Source organism: Harmonia axyridis, chromosome 1 (genome assembly GCF_914767665.1).
Source record: "Harmonia axyridis chromosome 1, icHarAxyr1.1, whole genome shotgun sequence".
In the NCBI taxonomy this organism is placed as follows: Eukaryota; Metazoa; Arthropoda; class Insecta; order Coleoptera; family Coccinellidae; genus Harmonia; species Harmonia axyridis.
Window position 1 is genome coordinate 56648835 of NC_059501.1, and position 20741 is coordinate 56669575.

The window sequence follows — 20741 nt, forward strand, 5'->3', positions numbered from 1 at the left end:
ATTGTCACTTTGACAGTCAATAAGCTTTCATAACCATAACAGCAAGACAACGCCTTCTATTTTATTCCTACACAGCAATGACATCAGATCGACGATTTTCTTTCGAAACGATTTTTCAATCAGAATTCAGTTTTTATGGAACAAACATAAATTTAATTGATAAAATATAAGGTTCATCAATTCGAATCGAAATTAACACGAATGTAAACAGCTTCACAAGAGTAAATCAGGTACAAATACAAATCAATATTTCTTTCTACAAGAAAACAAATAAACATGAGCATGAAAAATTATTGAAAAATAAAAAAAAAAAAAATATTAGATGTACAACTTTGCTTCAGCCGTTTTGCAATAGATAGCTGTAGCGGTAGGTAGGATCATTGGGAGTGAATCCGAGAGATGTTGAACGACGCGACATTTGTTTGCTTGTGAACACAGAACAGCTGCTTGCAAGGCAAATACGGAGGGGATTTCTGCGTCGCATTGTGACTGGAGACGAAAAATGTATTCATTACGATAATCCCAAGCGTAGAAAACCATGGGGATATCCCGGTCATGCTTCCACGTCGACGTCCAAACCGTATATTCACGGTTCCAAGGTCATGCTCAGTATTTGGTGAGATCAGCTCGGCGTAGTGTATTATGAGTTAAAACTGACTGAAACAATCACATGCGATCCTTATCGAATGCAGTTAACGCGTTTGAGTCGAGCATTGAAAAACAAAAAGCCGAAAATTGCGGCGTAGAATTATTTTTTTTATATCTTTTTATGCAATACATATAAACTTAGTTTGAACTTATGATATCTATTTTTCTTGTCTCATCTTTTGAGTAGTTACATACATATGTAACAGGCCAATTGAAAAGTCCCCGGTCTACCATTCTAAAACACATTTTTTACATACATACATTTTGTTTTATTTGATTTGACTTTTCTGCAATAGTATTATTATGAATTTGATGAAAATACCAGAGAAAAAAGAAACTTAGCGGAAACGTCTTTAGAAAGAAATGATAAGGTAAAACGCTTTTTCTGTTGACTTTGAATTAGCTCATCTTTATTAATATGAAAATGATTTGTTTTTTTAACGATAGAAAAATACTCGATATTGAATGTATTGATACTACTCATTTCGATACATTACGATCCAAAGTATCGATACTTCACGGAGTATCGCCCAACACTAGTCGGCCGAAATGTCCCACATCCGTTCCCGTCAAGGATTGTAACTAATACCATTGTTTAAACAATGCTAATACCTGATATGACCAGTATTCCCGAAGAACCAGCATGAAAAAATCTGTTATCAAGACAAAAATAAATTTATTTTCCCTGTTCGTCTTTTCCATTGTAGTACCCGAATTGATGAATTGTTCTGTGTTTACATGGAAATCTATTGTTACCCATTTATAAGTTTGTTTACAGATGGCACAACCTACCCTGAATCGCGAATAATCGAATCGATTTAGAATCGACTATTTAGTATTTTTAGAATTATACCATAGAGTATACTTTTCTATGACATGTAATTTTCTTAACCACAGATTACGGATCACATTTATATCTGCGCTAATTACAAATGATGATTTTTCTTGAAATTTAATATAAACTAATAAATATTTAATAATTTGTAAATTATGGAAGCAAATATGACTAACAAAGAGATATTAGAACTCAAATGTGAATTCGATACACTTACTCGTCCTGATGGTTCTATACTATTTTGTGAAGGTGCATGTTTTATTTATTAATTGCAATTTCAATAAGCTGACCATTCCAACTAAATTATTCATTTCAGGAGAAACAACTGTTTTAGCAGGACTGTATGGCCCTGTTGAATGCAAAGGATCGAAAATGTTGACTGATAAAGCTTTAATAGAAATGAATTATAGACCGAAATCTGGTCTTCCCTGTATGTACCATAAAATTTTTGTATATGTGTAAGTGGCAACTCATTTTGTAGGTGTTCAAGACAGGTTTTTTGAAGCGACACTAAAAAATACTTGTGAAGCTGCGTTAGCTGCTGCTTTACATCCTAGGTCCTCTATTATAATAACTATTCAAGAAATGCATAATAATGGACAAGTGAGTACATCATAGTAGAGTTGTGTAGTGATTTCACAATTTTTTTGATATGAAATTAATTCACTTGTGACTGGTCTTGAGTATTTTTCTTTATAGACTCTGACTTCAGTAGGGGTGTAGAAACTATCCACTCCATATACTATATTGCAAATAATTTGTAATAGAGGTATGCATTGGAATGGGCTGGGATTTCAAATAACATAAATATTGAATTTGACAGACATGAATTCTAAGGGCAGCACCCACAAGCAGGGTTTTCTTTTACATTGATTCCTAAATTTGCATCATAGAAAGCTGCGTTTAAAATGAATTATTTCAATTAATTAATGTTTTCTAGTGGTTGTTGCACTGAGGAATTATGTAGAACATCTTTCAAATTCTGATAGACAAATTACATACCAGCTATACAATCAGCTTTTATGATCACCTCAGTTGGCACTTCTTCAATAAATGACTGAAGGGTTTCATGAAATTTTGATTGACCGATTAACTTTTTTATTGTAGTTGGAAATCTAGAAGTAACAAAAATCAGCTGAAATTGAACAAAGAAATATGATCATACAAATTACCACAATAAAACCACTATGACTTATTTACTTTATCCCTCACATAGACTCATCTTTTTTGTGTGAGTATCATGACACATCTGTATCTGATACCTAATCTATTTGGAGAAAACTTATTTTTTCCACTATAGTTTAATTTATTCCCTCTCTTCAAGAAGATTTTTGCTTTTAATGTTGTAAAATATTATTCAGAGATGCCTCTGCAATCGAATTAAAATTTTTCCGTCTGAACTACCTTAATGTGTCCGTTGCATAATTCATTCACATGAAATTCTGACCTCTCCTGCTGAACTGTTATCATTACTGCTATTGATCATTTGAAATTGGCGAAATTATTTGTTCTTGGTTCAAAGTACTTCTTCATGCGCATAGCGTTTTCCACAGTTTCAAGGAATAGTTCGACAATTTACCACAAAAATTCATATGAATGATTAATGAACAGATACATTTAGATATCATAACATGAAGGTACATAACTAATCATGAAAAATTATGCTTACAAAACTTTTGTATTTTTTGCGCTAGCATACGAATCAGCAATGAAAAACCAGGGTTCCATTTGAAATTCCAAAGTTTTGTAATTGCATAATAGGTAACACTGTATTCACCACTCAAATATCCCTATCACTGCACAGTTCTACATCGTAGTATGTAAATAAAAAAAACTTTCTGAAAATATTTATTTGCAGTTACTATCCTGTGCCATCAATGCTGCTTGCCTGGCTTGTTTAGATTCTAACATTGATATGAAATTTTTGTTTGCATCTACAACATGTTTTCTCATCAATGATGGTAGTCTCCAGATTGAAACACCTCCTATAAAAGAAAATATACAGGCTGTATTTGTATTCACTTTTGATAGTATTAAAGGTGATGTGGTTGTATCACACACGGAAGGAGTTTTTTCTGTAGAAAAGTACAAATTAGCATTAGAGAAATGTAGAGAGCAAAGTAAATATGTTTTTGAATTCATAAAAAGTAAAATAACAAATAGAATAACTCAAACTTAGTTGAAAGAGGATATTTTAAAATATATTTTGAACTTGTTCATTTTAGACCATAAATTCACTTCATAAATAAAGATATATTTCTTACTATTATTTCCTTTATAATCATATAATATTTTTTAATAAGATTTACATAATTTGTCATAGTATAAAGCTCAAAACAATATTGTATATTAAAAATTGTATGCAACGAACGAAATGCGGCATAGGCTGTAGGACCCCCGCTTATATATATATATATATATATATATATATAATTCGTAAGAAAATTATTGTAATGTTTATATTTAATATATATTGCAGATCCTTGAGAAAGGTAAGAAGTCTTACCGAAAGCTTGGATGATATAAAAGTGTATCACTGAATTTCCTAGATCGAAACATCCTAACATTGTTATCTATTATATATATATATATATATATATAAAATTGTATACCTGAAACAAACTCTCCTCTTTCCATTGTCTCCTGGCATTATGCCCGTACATCAGGTAAAATTGTATACCTTGTTAGGAATTTTCTTGAATGAATCATGAATTCTTTTCCGGAAGGTGTATTATATAAATTTTCAAATTCTTCTTATCTATACTAATATTAAAAAGGCTTCTGTTTATTGTGAATCTGCTCAATAACTACTGAATCAATTTCAAAAATTCTTTCACCTGTCGAAAGGTACACTATCGCCGAGTAACACAGGTAATAAGTTTCATCCCTATATTCTCACATGACCGCGACCTACGTGATTCAACTGAGGTTGAAAAATAATTTCAATATTTATGAAAATTAGAACTAATCTTTGGCTCAAATAATGCCTAGTAAATATAGTATTCAGAACTTTGGACTTTTATACTTATTTATTTTTGTTTCTCTCTAAAGGAGAATTTCGCTCAATATTATACAAAAAAGAAAACTAAGTGTTTTTTGACTAGTTTTTCTTTCGTTGCCAGAATCCTCTTCGTCCGGTTTAGATAATATCCTTAGTTTTTTTGACTCGAAATAATTTAAAAAAATAATATTTTCACTTTGCCAAAATATTATAATTCCACTTCAAACAAATTTTTTCTTATTTCACTGAAGCCAGTCAAACGTATAAGCGATTTTTATATTCCCGATCGATACTTTCATCTTCACGTTTTTCACGACAACCTGAGTCCCCGATCGATAATGACTTGTTTTTCTATTTCTTTTCCAAAACTGATCTCTAGTAGAGGGGCTTAGTTGACGGACTTGAAAACAATTTCATGTTGTATACAAATATTTTCTCAGAGGAATTATTCGGTTCAAAAATATTAGATCATCATAATTGCGTATTTGAACCTTGGAAGACAAATTTAACCGTGTTAACCACTCAATTTATGTGGTATTAATGATCAATATATTGTGAGTCCGAAACAAAGGAAGTGCTGAAAGATCTAATTATGAATTATCAATAATTCGAACCTCTCACGATGCCTAGAATTAATTTTGAAAGTTTATTATATTACTTCCTCCTCCGAAAAAGTTTTGGCACCGGTTGCCATAACTTTTCCCCTACTCTTACCTGCGCTAGTTCAAGTTCAGTAGTCCCTTTTCTCCAGTAATGATATTACTTTAAGATATTGAACAGTCCATCATCTCCTTTAATTATATCATGCCTTACAACTTCCTTTAATTATTTCTAACTGATACTATAAATAAGTATGGTGGTATGTTCCCTCTTTCACTACAAAACAACTGAATAAATTATGCGATCCAAAACCTAAACTGGATCAAGTAAATGAGTAATAATGATACAAAAATTCCTCAAAACAAGAGAAAAAAGAACAAAGTATATAAAATTAACTACCGCCCTTTGTATCTTGTGGTGAGATAGGTAATCTTTCATCGATCGTATGCAGTGTCTTATGAATTTGAAAATCAGATATATTACTTACGCCTTGTTCATCGGCGTCGAAGAAATCCAGGAATAGATCAAAAGACCTACAGCGTAAAAAAAAAGTAAATATACACAGAGACATACATTTTGTTTTATTCGATTTGATTTTTCTGCAAAAGCAGACACGTGAAGTATTATTATTATTATATGTTCCTTGCCCTTGTCATTCGCTGAATTTAGTGATTAACGATGCAGCTTGTAAATCTGGTGAAGTATCAATTTTTTTCTCTTTTGTTCAAAAACTAAACGGGGGGATTTTTGAAAAAATACAATTTTCCACTAAGGGCCAGTTGTACATTCCAAGTCCACCAACAGTTCAACGTTGACTGTGGTTCAATGACAAAATTACGTTGTACCTTAGAACATATATATATATATATATATATATATATAGAATATATATATATATATATATATATATATATATATTTTTTTTTTTCACCATCTATCGGGTTGGTACGTGAGACAACCGGGCTGATTCTTCAGCCAAGATTGTTCTCAGGAGCTGGTCAAGAACTTCCTGACTATCCGCGTAGTGCCCAATATATATATATGCCCATATATATATATATGCCTATATATATATATATATATATATATATATATATATATATATATATATATATATATATATATACAGGGTGGCTACTTTTTCAATTGGATTGTATTGCTAACTTTTAAACCATAAGAGTAAGAAGGTCGGTCAAATGGAGAAAAAGTTGCATGCATAGAAGCGTTATCAAGCAGTTCAAACAAATCGAGATTATCAGGGCCGGTTATTGAGATATCATAAGAAAAGTAAATTCTGTCATTTTGATTTTTCTTTTTTTCCCACTTTATTTCAAATATTATCCAAAAATGTTACAGGAATTTTTTATTCGACAGTAAATTGTTCTCAATTTGACGTAATCAGATTTCGTATCCAACGTTTCGTGCTCTTTGGGCCACCCTTAACCTCATTTTTTTCAATACGGACCTGTATCTTTTATGACACTTTTCGAAATAACTTTTAACGCTGAATTCAACGATATATCATACAATGTCATTCAATGTTGATTTTCAGGTGATTTTGACCCTTATCCAAATTTCTCTGGGTCGGATCTGGCTCGTCAGAGTGAAGAGAGCGCTGGATACTGATGGTTTTCGGTGAACGGTCTTCTGATAAATCCTGAGAAGACACAAACCATCTTGTTCACAAATCGAAAGCAAACAAAAGAATCCCTCAAATATCTTGGTCTTGAATTTTAATCTTCGTTGAGCTGGTCGAATCATATCCACCTCTTATGTAAGAAGCTGTCAAGTGCCATTTTCATGATAAAGAGAATGAAAGAAATTTCCACAATAGAAGTGGCGAAGTTAACTTACTACTCAGCATTTCATGCACCGGCCGCCTATGGTATCATTCCGTGGGACAGTCTAGAGAGGCCCAGAGAGTTCTTCTGCAGCAGAAAAAAGCACTCAGAGTTTTGTTTAATGTGAGACCGACTGAGAGCTGTAGAGGTGTTTTTAAAAACGAGAGGATACTTACCATCTCTTCAATATTCATTCTGACATGTGTGGTATATGCCCATCAGCATTAGGGTAGATTCCAGAAAAACTCCAGTTACCATGAATATAATACCCGCGAGAAAAATAACTTCAGTATACCTTACTCGAGAATAAAAAAAACTCAGCAGGGTCCAAACTACACCTGCCTGAAACTTTACAACGCACTCCCAGATCATGTGAAGAGTCTTAATATGACTGCTTTCAGGAAGAAAGTTAGAAATATGTTGCTGGACAGAACTATATATACGATAGAAGAATTTTTACAGTGAATTATATTTTGTTTGTAAAGCTGTCATATAAGTGTGATATTAATGTGTCTTTGTTTTTACTTTTGAATGTACATTTTGAATTATGACAAGTCATGTAATATTTTTTGATGACGCTTTTATATATGTATTTATGTTTTATATCTTCATGTATACCAGGATATGAATGAAATATATATTATATGATATGATACATTTCGGTACCTTTAGTTTAATTAACAACATGCAATACATTTCGATGAGAAAAACAACTCACTCATCTTGAACTAAATGGAACATATCAGAATCAAATCAAGAAACAAGTAATACTTATTTATTGATTTATTATTTACCCTGTTCACTTTTAATTGTAATTGATTTTTGTGGATTTGATTTCAGGGTTAATACTTAATTAAGTATTAATTATTATTTATTATTAATACTTAATTAAGTATTAACCCTGAAATCAAATACACCTTACAAATAATAATTATTTACATATTTCAATTCATAATAATTAAACGAATTATCATTTAATGAAAGAAGAATCGAACGATTATTCGAAAGTAAATGAAAATGAATGAATTAAGTGTTCGAAATGTCCACCGTTTTGTAAAATGCACTTAACGGTTCTGGAACCCATACTTCTTATACATTTGCTTATTTCGTCTTCTTGAATACCTTCCAATAATTCTCAATCTTCTCGCGATAAAGCACTATTGTTGGATTTGTCATTTATTCCGTTGAAACAAATTACAGAATCGAACTTTATTTTGATATCATTACGATATAAGTTTTGCAAGGCTTGGTATTCAAATTTAAAATCATTGTATTGGTGTCTCTTGACTATTTTATTAACAGCAGTTTTTGATAAATTGCATTCACTACAGATCCGACCCAAAGAAATTTGGATAAGGGTCAAAATCACCTGAAAATCAACTTTGAATGACATTGTATGATATATCGTTGAATTTAGCGTTAAAAGTTATTTCGAAAAGTGTCATAAAATATACAGGTTCGTATTGAAAAAAATTAGGTTGAGGGTGGCCCAGAGAGCACGAAACGTTGGATACGAAATCTGATTACGTCAAATTGAGAACAATTTACTGTCGAATAAAAAATTCCTGTAACATTTTTGGATAATATTTGAAATAAAGTGGGAAAAAAAGAAGAATCAAAATGACAGAATTTACTTTTCTAATGATATCTCAATAACCGGCCCTGATATTCTCGATTTGTTTGAACTGCTTGATAATGCTTCTATGCATGCAACTTTTTCTCCATTTGACCGACCTTCTAACTCTTATGGTTTAAAAGTTACCAATGCAATCCCATTGAAAAAGTTGCCACCCTGTATAAATATATATATATATATATATATATACATATACACATATATATATATATATTTTTTTTTTAATTCACCGACAAGCGGGATGGATCCAAGACAACCGGGTCACCACAGCGACCAAGGTTGTACTCAGGAGCTAGTAAGAAATCTTCTGACTGTCCGCGTGGTACCTAGGATGACCTCTTTCTGTGCTTGGCTAATCAGGTAAGTATCTAATTGTAGACGTTTCGTGTTTTCAATCATGTGTGTCTCCACCAGGCCATTTACCGATATTATGAGTGGGAGAATTGATGTTTTCCTCAGACCGTACATTTCTTTCAGCTCAAACGCGAGGTCATGATATTTGGTGAGTTTCTCAGTGTACGCTCGGGCGATATTATATATATATATATATATATATATATATATATATATATATATATATATATATATATATATATATATATATATATATATATATATATTTTGATCATGTTATTTACCTGCTTTTTATAGTTCAATAGTATTTTCTTTATTTGGAAGTGTCAGGTTTTTAATGAAGTTGTTTAGTTCATATAAAAAAATATATAATTATACGTTTCGGAGAACACTCTCCTTCTTCAGTACTGAAGAAGGAGAGTGTTCTCCGAAACGTATAATTATATATTTTTTTATATGAACTAAACAACTTCATTAAAAACCTGACACTTCCAAATAAAGAAAATACTATATATATATATATATATACACATATATATATATATATATATATATATATATATATATTTTTTTTTAACCACCGTTCGTTTTACGGGTGAAATGCATTACACTTCGGGCGCTTTGCCAAGATGTGTATAGCCGCTACGGACCTTGGAGAAATTTTCTTACTGTTCTTGTCGTATACAGTATTATTTGCTTTTGTGAGCTGGATATCACATTTCGGGCCAGGCAAAGCCGTTTGGTGTTCTCAGGTAGATGTTTCTCCACCAGGCCGTTAACTGAAATTATCATCGGGAGCACATTTACTGATTTCAGCCTATACATCTCACGTAGTTGGAAAGCCAGATCGGAGTACTTTGTTATTTTTTCCGTGTACGCCCTTGCCAGGTTGTCATCTGCTGGGACAGTGAAGTCCAACAGCAAGCTAGTTTTCCGTTCCCAATCAAAGATGGCAGTGTCTGGCCTATTGTGCGCCGCTCCTCTGTCCGTCACGAGAGTTGCGTCCCAATACATTTTATGGCGCTGATTTTCCAAAATGGTTTCTGGCATGTATAAATGTTGCTCTACCTCATCCTTGAGCAACCCAAGTTTTAAAGCAATCTGCTGATGGTATATACGTCCCATCGCATCATGCCTACCAAGATATTCCACGGGGGCAAAAGATTTCACCTGGAGGTTTGTCATAGCAGATGTATCCAAACCCATCATCGGTGTCAACTTCCTGAGCTTCTACAACCTACTCGTGGACGTAAGAAACCAAAGACTTTTGGACGGAACCGCCCAACTCACAACTCGAGAAGAAGTGACTGAGTGCAACATCCCAGAAGTCAAGACAGTCAAGGGATCATCCAGATACCATTAGCTATTAATGGCTTTCCCAGAAATCACTCGACCAGAAGGAGCCCCCGGACGAATCACACAACAGACCGGGCATCACATCAAAACGACCAATGGACCACCAGTTGCATCGAGACCACGGCGTTTGGCACCGGAGAAGTTCAAGGCAGCCAAAAAGGAGTTCGAAGCAATGCTCCGGCTAGGAATCGCCCGTCCATCCAACAGTCCATGGTCGTCCTCGCTACACCTCGCACAGAAGAAGGGTTCAGAAAAATGAAGACCATGCGGAGATTACCGAGCTTTGAACGCCCGGACTATCCCCGACCAGTATCCTGTGAGGCACATACAGGACTATGCTCACATCCTCCAAGGGAAGAAGATCTTCTCTACCCTCGATCTAGTACGAGCGTACAACCAGATTCCCCTAGCCGAAGAAGACATACTTAAGACCGCCATCACGACTCCATTTGGGTTATTCGAGTTCCCATTCATGACTTTTGGACTCAGGAACGCTGCACAGACCTTCCAGAGATTCATCGATGAAGTTCTACGAGGACTAGACTTCTGCTTTAGTTACATCGATGACGTGCTGATCGCCTCATCGTCCGAAGAGGAGCATATGGAACATCTTCGCCCATTTTCGAAAGATTCCGAAAATACTCCATCGTTCTCAATCCAGCAAAGTGTAGTTTCGGACAACAAGAAGTGAAGTTCCTAGGCTACCTTGTCTCTGCTGAAGGTACGAAACCACTTCCAGATAGAGTCCAAGACATTCTGGAGTACAGCCAACCGTCAACCGTCAAAGACCTTCGAAGATTCTTGGGTATGTTAAACTTCTATCGTCGTTTCATACCCAGAGCATCACAGACATTGGCGCCACTCAACGATCTACTAGTTCCAACGTTGAAAGGAAAAGCGAAAATCCAGTGGACCCCAGAAGCCACTACAGCATTTGCAGAAGGGAAGAAGATGCTAGCCTCAGCAACATTGCTGGCGCACCCCAAGGATGGTGCACCTTTAGCCCTCGTGACCAACGCATCAGACATTGCAGTCGGAGCTACCCTTCAGCAAATGGTCAACAGCGAATGGCAACCACTGGCATTCTTTTCGAAGAAGCCGTCACCACCAGAAACTCGATATGGAGCCTACGACCGAGAACTGTTAGCCATATACCTAGCTATCAAACATTTCAGGCACATGGTAGAAGCACGAAACTTCACGATCTTCACGGATCACAAACCCCTAACATTTGCCTTCAAGCAGAAGCCAGAGAAGTGCTCGCCCAGACAGTTCAGACATCTGGACTACATCTCCCAGTTCTCCGCCGACATACGCTACGTCCCAGGAGATCAGAACGTCGTCGCCGATGCCCTTTCAAGAGTGGACGAAATTACTCCCACCTTGGACTATGCAGCATTAGCCAGATCACAAGAGGACGACGACGAGCTACGGAGATATCGGCGAGGCGATACAGGTTTGCTGGTCCGGAAGATGAAGCCGCATGGATCAACCATCTTGGTGTACTGCGATACGTCGACCCCCCCAAGCACGTCCATTCCTGACGAAGCCATTCCGGAGAGTAGCATTCGACACGATCCACAGACTGGCACACCCTGGCACCAATGCGACTACGAAGATGGTGAAGCAACGTTTCGTTTGGCCTTCAGTTAACGCAGATTGCAGGAAATAGTCCCGCACCTGCTTAGAGTGTCAGCGATCCAAAGTTACTCGTCACGTCATCACTCCACCAGGGTCATTTACGCCACCGGTACGTCGATTCGATCATGTACACATGGACATTATCACCATGCCGTACGCCGAAGGTTACCGATACTGCCTCACCTGTGTCGACCGATTTACCAGATGGCCAGAAGCAATCCCCCTTCAGAACCAGGAAGCATCCACCATCGCTAAGGAGTTCTACACCAATTGGATAGCGAGGTTCGGCACTCCACTCCGGATAACCACAGATCAAGGGAGACAATTCGAGTCAAGCCTGTTCAACGAGCTATGTAAGTTGACTGGCACGAACCACATCCGAACCACCGCCTACCACCCAGCAGCCAACGGTATGGTAGAAAGAATCCATCGACAGCTTAAGGCAGCAATCAAATGCCACAACAACGACAGATGGACCGAAACGCTTCCCAGTGTCCTCCTAGGGATGAGAGCAGCCTGGCGGGATGACATGAAAGCAACCGCTGCAGAAATGGTATACGGAGAGCCATTAAGATTGCCTGGAGGATTTCTATCTACAAGTACGGATGACGGTGCGGACACAGCCGACTTCGTAGTGGATCTGAGGCAACAAATAAGAAGAATTAGACCTATCAACGCCAACCACCACGGAGAACGACCCAGCTTCGTGTTCAAGGAATTGGATACGTCACCGTTCGTTTTCGTCCGACATGAGGGCCCAAAATTAGGCTTGCAGAAACCCTACGACGGACCATACGAAGTTTTGAGGAGAGACCCAAAACATTTCATCAAGATCAATGACAAGGAAACGACGGTGACAATCGACCGATTAAAACCAGCCTACATATTTGACAATCTCGAAAATGAAGAGCATGAGGAAGATCACACAGAAGATCCAGTAGAAAACGAAGCCAATGATCAAGCTATATTCCCGGAAACGAGGAAAACCAGATCCGGTAGGAAGGTACATTTCCCAAAGAAGTACCTAACAATGATTTCGTAACTTCGTTACTGGTAGGTGACTGTGTAGGGAATCTATCGATTCCCTCGAAAATATTCCGTCCGAGAACGAAAATCTTAAAAACAGAAGAACTCGGTGTAAAAACTTGGAATAATCAAAGCCACACCCCTTAGGGATCCGTAGAAAGGCGTTGTGAATGGCGAATAGAAAACAGCCTGAATGCCCATAAAACTCGGCATTTCAGGGAGAATAATTCAACAGAGTTCAGACCATTCTACAAGAAACTACGACTTCCACAGATGTTCCACACTTGCACCGACAACAAGAAGATTGAAGAATATCACATCTGTTCCCGACCGGCAAAAAACTACCTGCGACCGAGCCACAACGACCCAAGCGTCCAGCGACCCTAAGAATCTAGACAAATACTCATCTTCTTCAAACTATTTTAGTGGGTTGAAATAAATCGAATACGTATTTTTTATCCCGTTCTTTTATTTCCCTAAATTCCTTGGCAGTGAACTACTTGATAGTCACCGTATAAGGACTACAGCCCACAATACATTGTGTAGCATGAAAGTTTAAATTTTTCAATTAGAAAGATATTTTTCCAAGCCTTAATTGTGCTGTAATAAGACCATCCAGAATAAGAAAAGTTCCAAATCATACATGTCTGAAGTTATACATGTTATAACTTCCAGATTATTGAAATATTTGAGTCCAGTTGTTATTAGTAAGAGAGTAAAGGATTTGCTATTTGATCATACAATATACAGGTTGAGTGATTTATAAAGGAATCATTTTTGTAAATATTATTTAATAATTTGTAACTACAAACATATTTATTTTTTCATTACAATGACTATTAATACTATTCATTTATAGTTTAAGATTTTTTGATTGACAAGCCATGTAAACTTTTGATCGCGTATGTTTTTATGAATTTCTTGTGTGCAAATAAATTATTATTATCAAATACTGCATTGATTTTACATATCATTTATTTATCCTATGGCAGTAAGTTATCCCATCACACATTCCCTTGGCATCATAGTCCATTAAATTACTGATGAAAATAAAAAGATATCATCTTCCAAATCACTAGGATCAATTTGACATGAAAATTCCTTTTTTCCTTCTTAAACTTCCATTGAAACATTTTTGTCTTCATAAAACGAATGGAGATTTTAGAAGTGATTCCTCCTTGGAAATATACTTTCTACTAGATCAGACCATTTTTCTTTTATATCTTTTCATTTTTGTAGAGGAATTAGGTATCCGTTTTTTATACTTCTGAAATGAGTAGAATGAGATTAGATAAACGTAACACAATTAAAACTCACCTCTACAAATCTTTGGGTTAAATAAAGTTCTCTCATGACCATTATTCCACATGTTTCACACAAAATGAGCACTGCATATTTTATGGAATACTTCAGGTCGCCATTTCTCTCAAAGTATGATCAGCACTACAATAAGTTTTAGATGAGAGACATTTGCTATCATTTCTCGAATATTCTTATCAAACTCTTCTCACACTAATAATCCATATCACCATATCTTTCCTTCTTTCTCGAGCTACTTTTTCTTATTGTAATATGAATTACATAGCAATGAATTTGTGAATTTCTTGCAGTAAATAATTAATAATATTAAAGTCCATACCTTCAGAATTTTTCCGTATTTTTCAATATTGAAAACAAAATCAACTCTAAACTTCTAAGTATAGTTAAAAAAAGCATAAATTTCTAACGCCTCTTCAGGAGGCAAGATTAAAAGTGTATATTATGAATATTGATTATGTTTTACTAATGATTTCATTTCATTTAGCCACGAAGGGCGGCACATGCATATATCAAAGAACTGACATAACAGCTGAAGCTCAGGAAGCTCTGTACCGTTCGTTTATTTCGGATAAATCTTGATTATTTGTAAAATATGTGGTCACGTGACTAAAATATCCGTCCGCTCTCGGATGCTATTGCCGAACTCGCTATATATCGGGTGTCCCAAACTCGATGGCCTATTAGACGTTTCTGGAAAACTAATCATAATTTTGAGCTGAAAATTTGCATATTGGGGTTTGAGACAATGATCTTTCTCCCTAAAATATTTTCAGATCTCTACAACTTCCGGTTATACCGGAAACAGACTACTACTTCCTTATTTCAAATGGCACACCCAGTATATTATTGCATCATTAGATAGCTTTTTTGATGGCAATTTCGGCAATATGCCATACCTTGGGTAAAAATTCAACGGTTCATGAGTTATTGGGATTCTTATGGAAAAAAAGGTGGCGATGAGGACTCACATTTTTCTGAATATTTCAGCAGAAAAAGCCTTTTTCGAACAAAATTTGTTTCGTTTCGTTTACGCAAATACGTAGTAGTATAAGACTGTTTTCGGCTTGGACCAAAAATGTACAGGGTGTTTATAAGAGGATCATGAACTTAGATAACTCAAATTCATCAAAACTCAAGATTTTCAAATTAGAACCTATATTTTTTATTATTTCAGTCGATTCTACGTACAAAAATAGTGGGGGTTACTTAAGCAAACCCTATACCTAAAATGAATACTTCAAGAGTTATCGGGGAAGAACTTCAAATGAGGAAAAACCGCTATTTATAACTGTGGGAATAACTGTCTGTTACTTCCGTAAAACACAGAAAGAAAATAAAATTCGATGTTTGGATAACTAAATTTTATATTTCATGAATTTTAATTAATTTTTCGTTGGTATTGTTGAGAAATCCATAAACCAATACAATTTTCAATTAGGAATAATTCATTACAATTCTTGATATGTCAAATTTAGTTATGGAAACATCGAATTTTAGTTTCTTCTCGAAGGTTTAGATCTTTTCATGATTTTCCATCTGGGTCTCACACTGGCGACTACGGGATTATGATCGGAGCCAATATCGGCCCCTGGATAGGTTCTGGCATCGACAACTGCGTTGTGGTATCTTTTGTTCACCATAATAAAGTCTATCTGTTTGCGTACCACCTTGACACTAGTATGCTGGGGCGATGTCCATGTATAAAGTCTGCGAGGATGATGTCCGAACCAGGTATTCGTCACCACCATGTTATTTTGCTGGCAAAATTCGACGAGTCTGTCACCCCTGTCATTTCTATTTCCCAAACCATAATCTCCAACCAAATCGAACACTCGGCCCTGGCCAATCTTGGCATTAAAATCTCCAATAATTTTCATCTGATAATGCCATAGTGATAATTCAAGGGAAATATAATGGAGTAGTTTCCCGTTGCTTTCCCCATCGCTGTACAATCGCCTTTTTGTGGATGCCACTCTGCCGATTGTTATCTGATACACAACCATTTCTGACTGCTTGTGGTCAGTTCTGAGAGTCAGCCAGCTGCCGCCACTCAGTGCTAGTTTTGGTCCACCCCGAGTATTTAATTTCCTCGGTACCACCCATATCTGGGAGGCGCCCGATGGAGGACTAGCAACCCCGCACGGGCACGGGGGAATGAAATGGGCCTCACATTCTGAATAAATCCCAAAAATCAGGTAAATGCAGAATGTAAACAAAAAGCCGCCATATTTAGGCTCAACCAATCAAAAACGAGACTAGGCTTGTCGCCACTGTGGTTATAAAGTCACTGGAGAATCCTATCATCGAGACAGAATAGAGATTAGACGCTATGAGAATGAGCTGTTATCGTGCTAGAAAAAAAACGTGTCTAGTAGGCGGCGCTAATTCTATATTTAAAAAAAAATTATATTTATATTAGAAAAATTTTAAAATTCGACTTTATGTATAGATAAGACAAGGGATTAATAAAAAAAATTCATTCAATATCCTATTGCACAAGGTATCAAGGGAGATGTTGAAACCAACAGAGGAAACATAATCTTTTAATGTTTCCTCTGTGTTCATGCAGATATTGATGACATCTCCGGAAGGATATTGCAGACCCTTTTTTATTTTTCAAATCAATGAAGGAATATAAAAATAAACCGTGTTCATCACTTTTTAAACAGTCTAAGCATTGTTCACAAACAATTTTTTGTTTCAAATAATATACATATCCTGCCATATAAATTATAATATATTTAGAGTATGGTAAAGATGGATATGCAGATACAACAAATTGTGAATACGGTTCTGTTCACTACTCATGCTTAACTATGAAATGTTATTCGTCAAAAGTCGACTGAGATCTACATCCAAAATGGCGGAGTGGTACCACTTTAAGTCACGTGATGTCGTCTCCCCTCTATTCTATCTCGATTAATCCTGTACAGTGACTTAATAAACCACAGTGGAGTCAAGCGTGGTCTCGTTTTTGATTGGCTGAGCCTTAATATGGCAGTTTTTGTTTAAATTCTCCATTTACCTGATTTGTGCGATTTATGTGTATTTAAGTGTAAGGCCCATTTTATTAAGTTAGTGTAGTATTCTTCACTTGACTAAATTTGTTCTATATACAATCAAATACTATCAGGCCCAATAATTTTGATGTATGTCAGTTCAGTTCAGTCACTTGTATTCTTAAGTTCTATGTCCCCATTCGCCATTTTTAGGCTCAATTTGAACGAATTGTCACCACTATGTTTAATTAAGTCACGATAGAATCCTATACAGTGACTTAATAACCCTCACGTGCAGGGCCCCCGCAAGGGTCATCAACGCCCGCGTGCCGAAAATATTTTGGCGCCCCTTAAGGGGGGGAAGTGGAGAAAAACGTCGCAGGATAATCGGCAAAAAATGTTTCAGTTTTTGTTAGGAATTTATTTGTAGAAGGGTTAAAAAAACTATCAGCAACCTTTATTGAATGCCTTAAGAACTTTATGCTGTCAGTTGTTGCATAATACATTTTTTAAATGTTTCATTATTTTATTCAAGCATTCGATCAAAACCGCATTTTATTTTAATTTTGTAATGAAACTGCAGAGTTTTCAAAACCTGAGCTTTATTCTTCTTTAAATTATTCATAATATTTTATTAAAATATTAATATTATTATTAATAATTATTAAATATTATTCCATACTCCCAGCCATCTTCTCCCTTTGTTGAAGTCTAGCTTTTTTTTGCTCTCGAAATTTTGCATCAGAAGGTCGTTTTCTCTTGTATGGCTCCTAGAATTTAAGAAAAACTTGATCCAAAAGTGGTAAGGACATTCACCCATGATTTACTTTGCGCCATCCCTTTGAGAATAACCCGTATGTTTTCATTTTTATGAATTTAAACCTTAAATCCGAGCCTTTAAACCTAAACGGAGTTAATATTAATAATAATAATAATAAGTTAAGACCGATCTAAAGCACATACCCTGTTCCTATTATAATAATTAATTTTTGGCAAAGGTGAAATATAATTTTTTTTGAAATTTAAACGGCTACGAACATCAAATAAATAATACAGATCCAGGGTGCATATTAAAAAAAAATTAAGTATAATATGATGGTGGCCCCAGGTAACAAATTCAAAATATCAAAGTCGATTCTATTTTTTCACGATTACAAACAATACTTCCCTATTTGAAGCAAATAAAAATAATATTATAGTATCTATATAGGTATGGGCTAATTTAGGATGTGCACCATTTTAAACAGAAAAAAAAAATATCGAATTTTATAGACTAATAGAAATGCTAATACTGTATGTGGATAAGTACTTATCATTTCATAAAATTTAATTTAATCACAACAAGAAACAGTAAAACAAACCACAATTAAACAAAATACAAATCTTTCCAATTATCTGAGTATTTTAATTTTTTGCGTCTTGACCTCAACCCATAAACGTTTCGAGATAAAATAACTATTATTTGGATAAGTTTCTGCTGTTAAAGCATAGCAAGCAGATTTTGGTAGTTTCAGAAATTCTCTGTAACATGTAGTATTTTTCCTACAGATGGTGGCGAAAGTTTCAGTAATTCCCCTGGCTAAAAGCTATCGCTTCGGTATTTATGATTGTTTATGTGTACCATATGCGTTTTAGTGAAGATCGAAGAAATGGTGCCCGCCGTCCAGTGCAAGGTGGTCCATAAAGAAATCCCGTACCGACAAAGGGATGATTATTTATGATTTGTTTACTCGAAAAGAATCGTATAATTGCAATCTGTGGCCGAGGTTATTTTATAGGGATTGTGACGTTCGGGAAATTGTTTGGATGTGTATAAGTCTTTGCACGTTTAAAATTGTTGAAAAAATAAAAAAAAAACTTTTTCAAAAATCTTTGGTCTTTCGGATTTTCATGCGGTCTATAAGAGATTTTGGCGCCCCTTAAGAGTGGCGCCCGCGTGCGGTGCACGCGTTGAACGCGCGGTTGCGGGGGCCCTGCTCACGTGGCTTATACTCGCAGAGCTTTGCATACTATCAAAGAGAGAGATGTGTTGTGAAGGATGGATGGCAAAACATGCGAATTTACTATGGGATTAACGCATTTTTAATTTTTTGGAGAAATATTAATTTTTTTGCATAAGTTGATTATTCAAATAGCTAATTTTTTTAATGAAAAATATTGAGTTATTCGCGGATGAGAATAGTATTGAAAATGTTAAATGAATCAAATTTGAGAACTGCATGGTACAGATTTTCATGTAACTAAAATTTCTTTCAGAAAAAGGTGAATTTCATTGAGTGCTTTCTGAAAGAATAGTAAGTTACGTAACAAGTCCGGAGAATAGGTTTTTTTTGGACGAATAGACAAAATTCCAGAACGAGCGTAAGCGAGTACTGGAAGTCTGTGAGTCAAAAAAAAACATTTTAGGGCATGTTGCGTACAATATTTTTTCGGCAACCGTGTAGAATAACAAATCAATGAGACGACCCAGCAAACCATGTTGTTATATGCGCCTTCCCGTTACATAACATCCCTAAGAAATGAGGTATATACCTGATACATCTCAAAACTAATGTATCTGATACATAACATTTCATATATCCATGAAATTATTTGACTTATTCATATATCATATATGTAACATTGTTATATTACTGAAGTTACGTATATGATACATCTTCCAGCATCCCTAAAAACAATATTACTCTGATATCTACTAGTGTGTAATATAGTTACATATCATATATGTAACATTCGCAATATATATTTTACATTGCTAATATTATGTAAAAGCTATGTAAATATAGCATATTCATGATATATTACTCAGATCTATACAAGTACTCTTATAATACATAACCTTTATTAAAGTTGAACTGTTTAGAGATTTTTGCCAGGACTAGTGCAGTGAAAAGTGATATGCATTTTCTAACTTTTGATTGTTAGTTAGAAGTGATGAACTATAATAATAATAATATTCAATATTCTTTGATTTTTCATCAATTCCGGATTACTTTCATCGTGGAAATATGTGAGATAAGAAGTGAAAAACTGTAATAATAATATTCAACATTCGATGATTTTTCACCAATTCCAGATTAGTTTCATAGTGAAAATATGTGAGGTAAGTGAATATAAGTATACTTCGACAACGTAACTACATTTAGATATATAAATGCTGTTGTATGTGCCTTTCATTTTGCTTTTGTACTTGCATGCCTGTTAATAGCATAGGTATATTTGCTGCATGTTTTTATGGATCGTTAATGGAATGTGTGCATGGTTTCTGTCTTCTTCATTCAAATTATATGCATTTTGATATTTTTCCTTTTTATGGTAATTTGCATTTGGGTGTATATAGTTCTGAAGTAATACCACAATTGTTTTATCATCTAAATAAGAAGTATCTGAATAGTGCGCTAGTTTTTACTACTTAGACTATTTTTCTGCTATATTTTATTTATGTTTGTGATGTATATACCTATGTTATTCTCTGCTATTCGTG

At 35.1% G+C, this 20741-nt stretch overlaps 2 protein-coding genes across 2 annotated transcripts; both read left to right on the top strand.

Moving 5' to 3' along the window:
• Nucleotides 1-1540: 1540 nt before the first annotated feature.
• On the top strand, nt 1541-3749 carry LOC123670553 (exosome complex component RRP46). The gene is made up of 4 exons (XM_045604042.1): nt 1541-1732; nt 1800-1913; nt 1965-2086; nt 3342-3749. The coding sequence occupies exons 1-4, from the start codon at nt 1639-1641 to the stop codon at nt 3660-3662; spliced, it is 651 nt and encodes a 216-aa protein (XP_045459998.1). The 5' UTR covers nt 1541-1638; the 3' UTR covers nt 3663-3749.
• An 8311-nt stretch (nt 3750-12060) lies between these two features.
• On the top strand, nt 12061-12954 carry LOC123672239. The gene has a single exon (XM_045606268.1). It carries the CDS (start codon nt 12061-12063, stop codon nt 12952-12954), a length of 894 nt encoding a protein of 297 aa, XP_045462224.1.
• Nucleotides 12955-20741: the final 7787 nt, after the last annotated feature.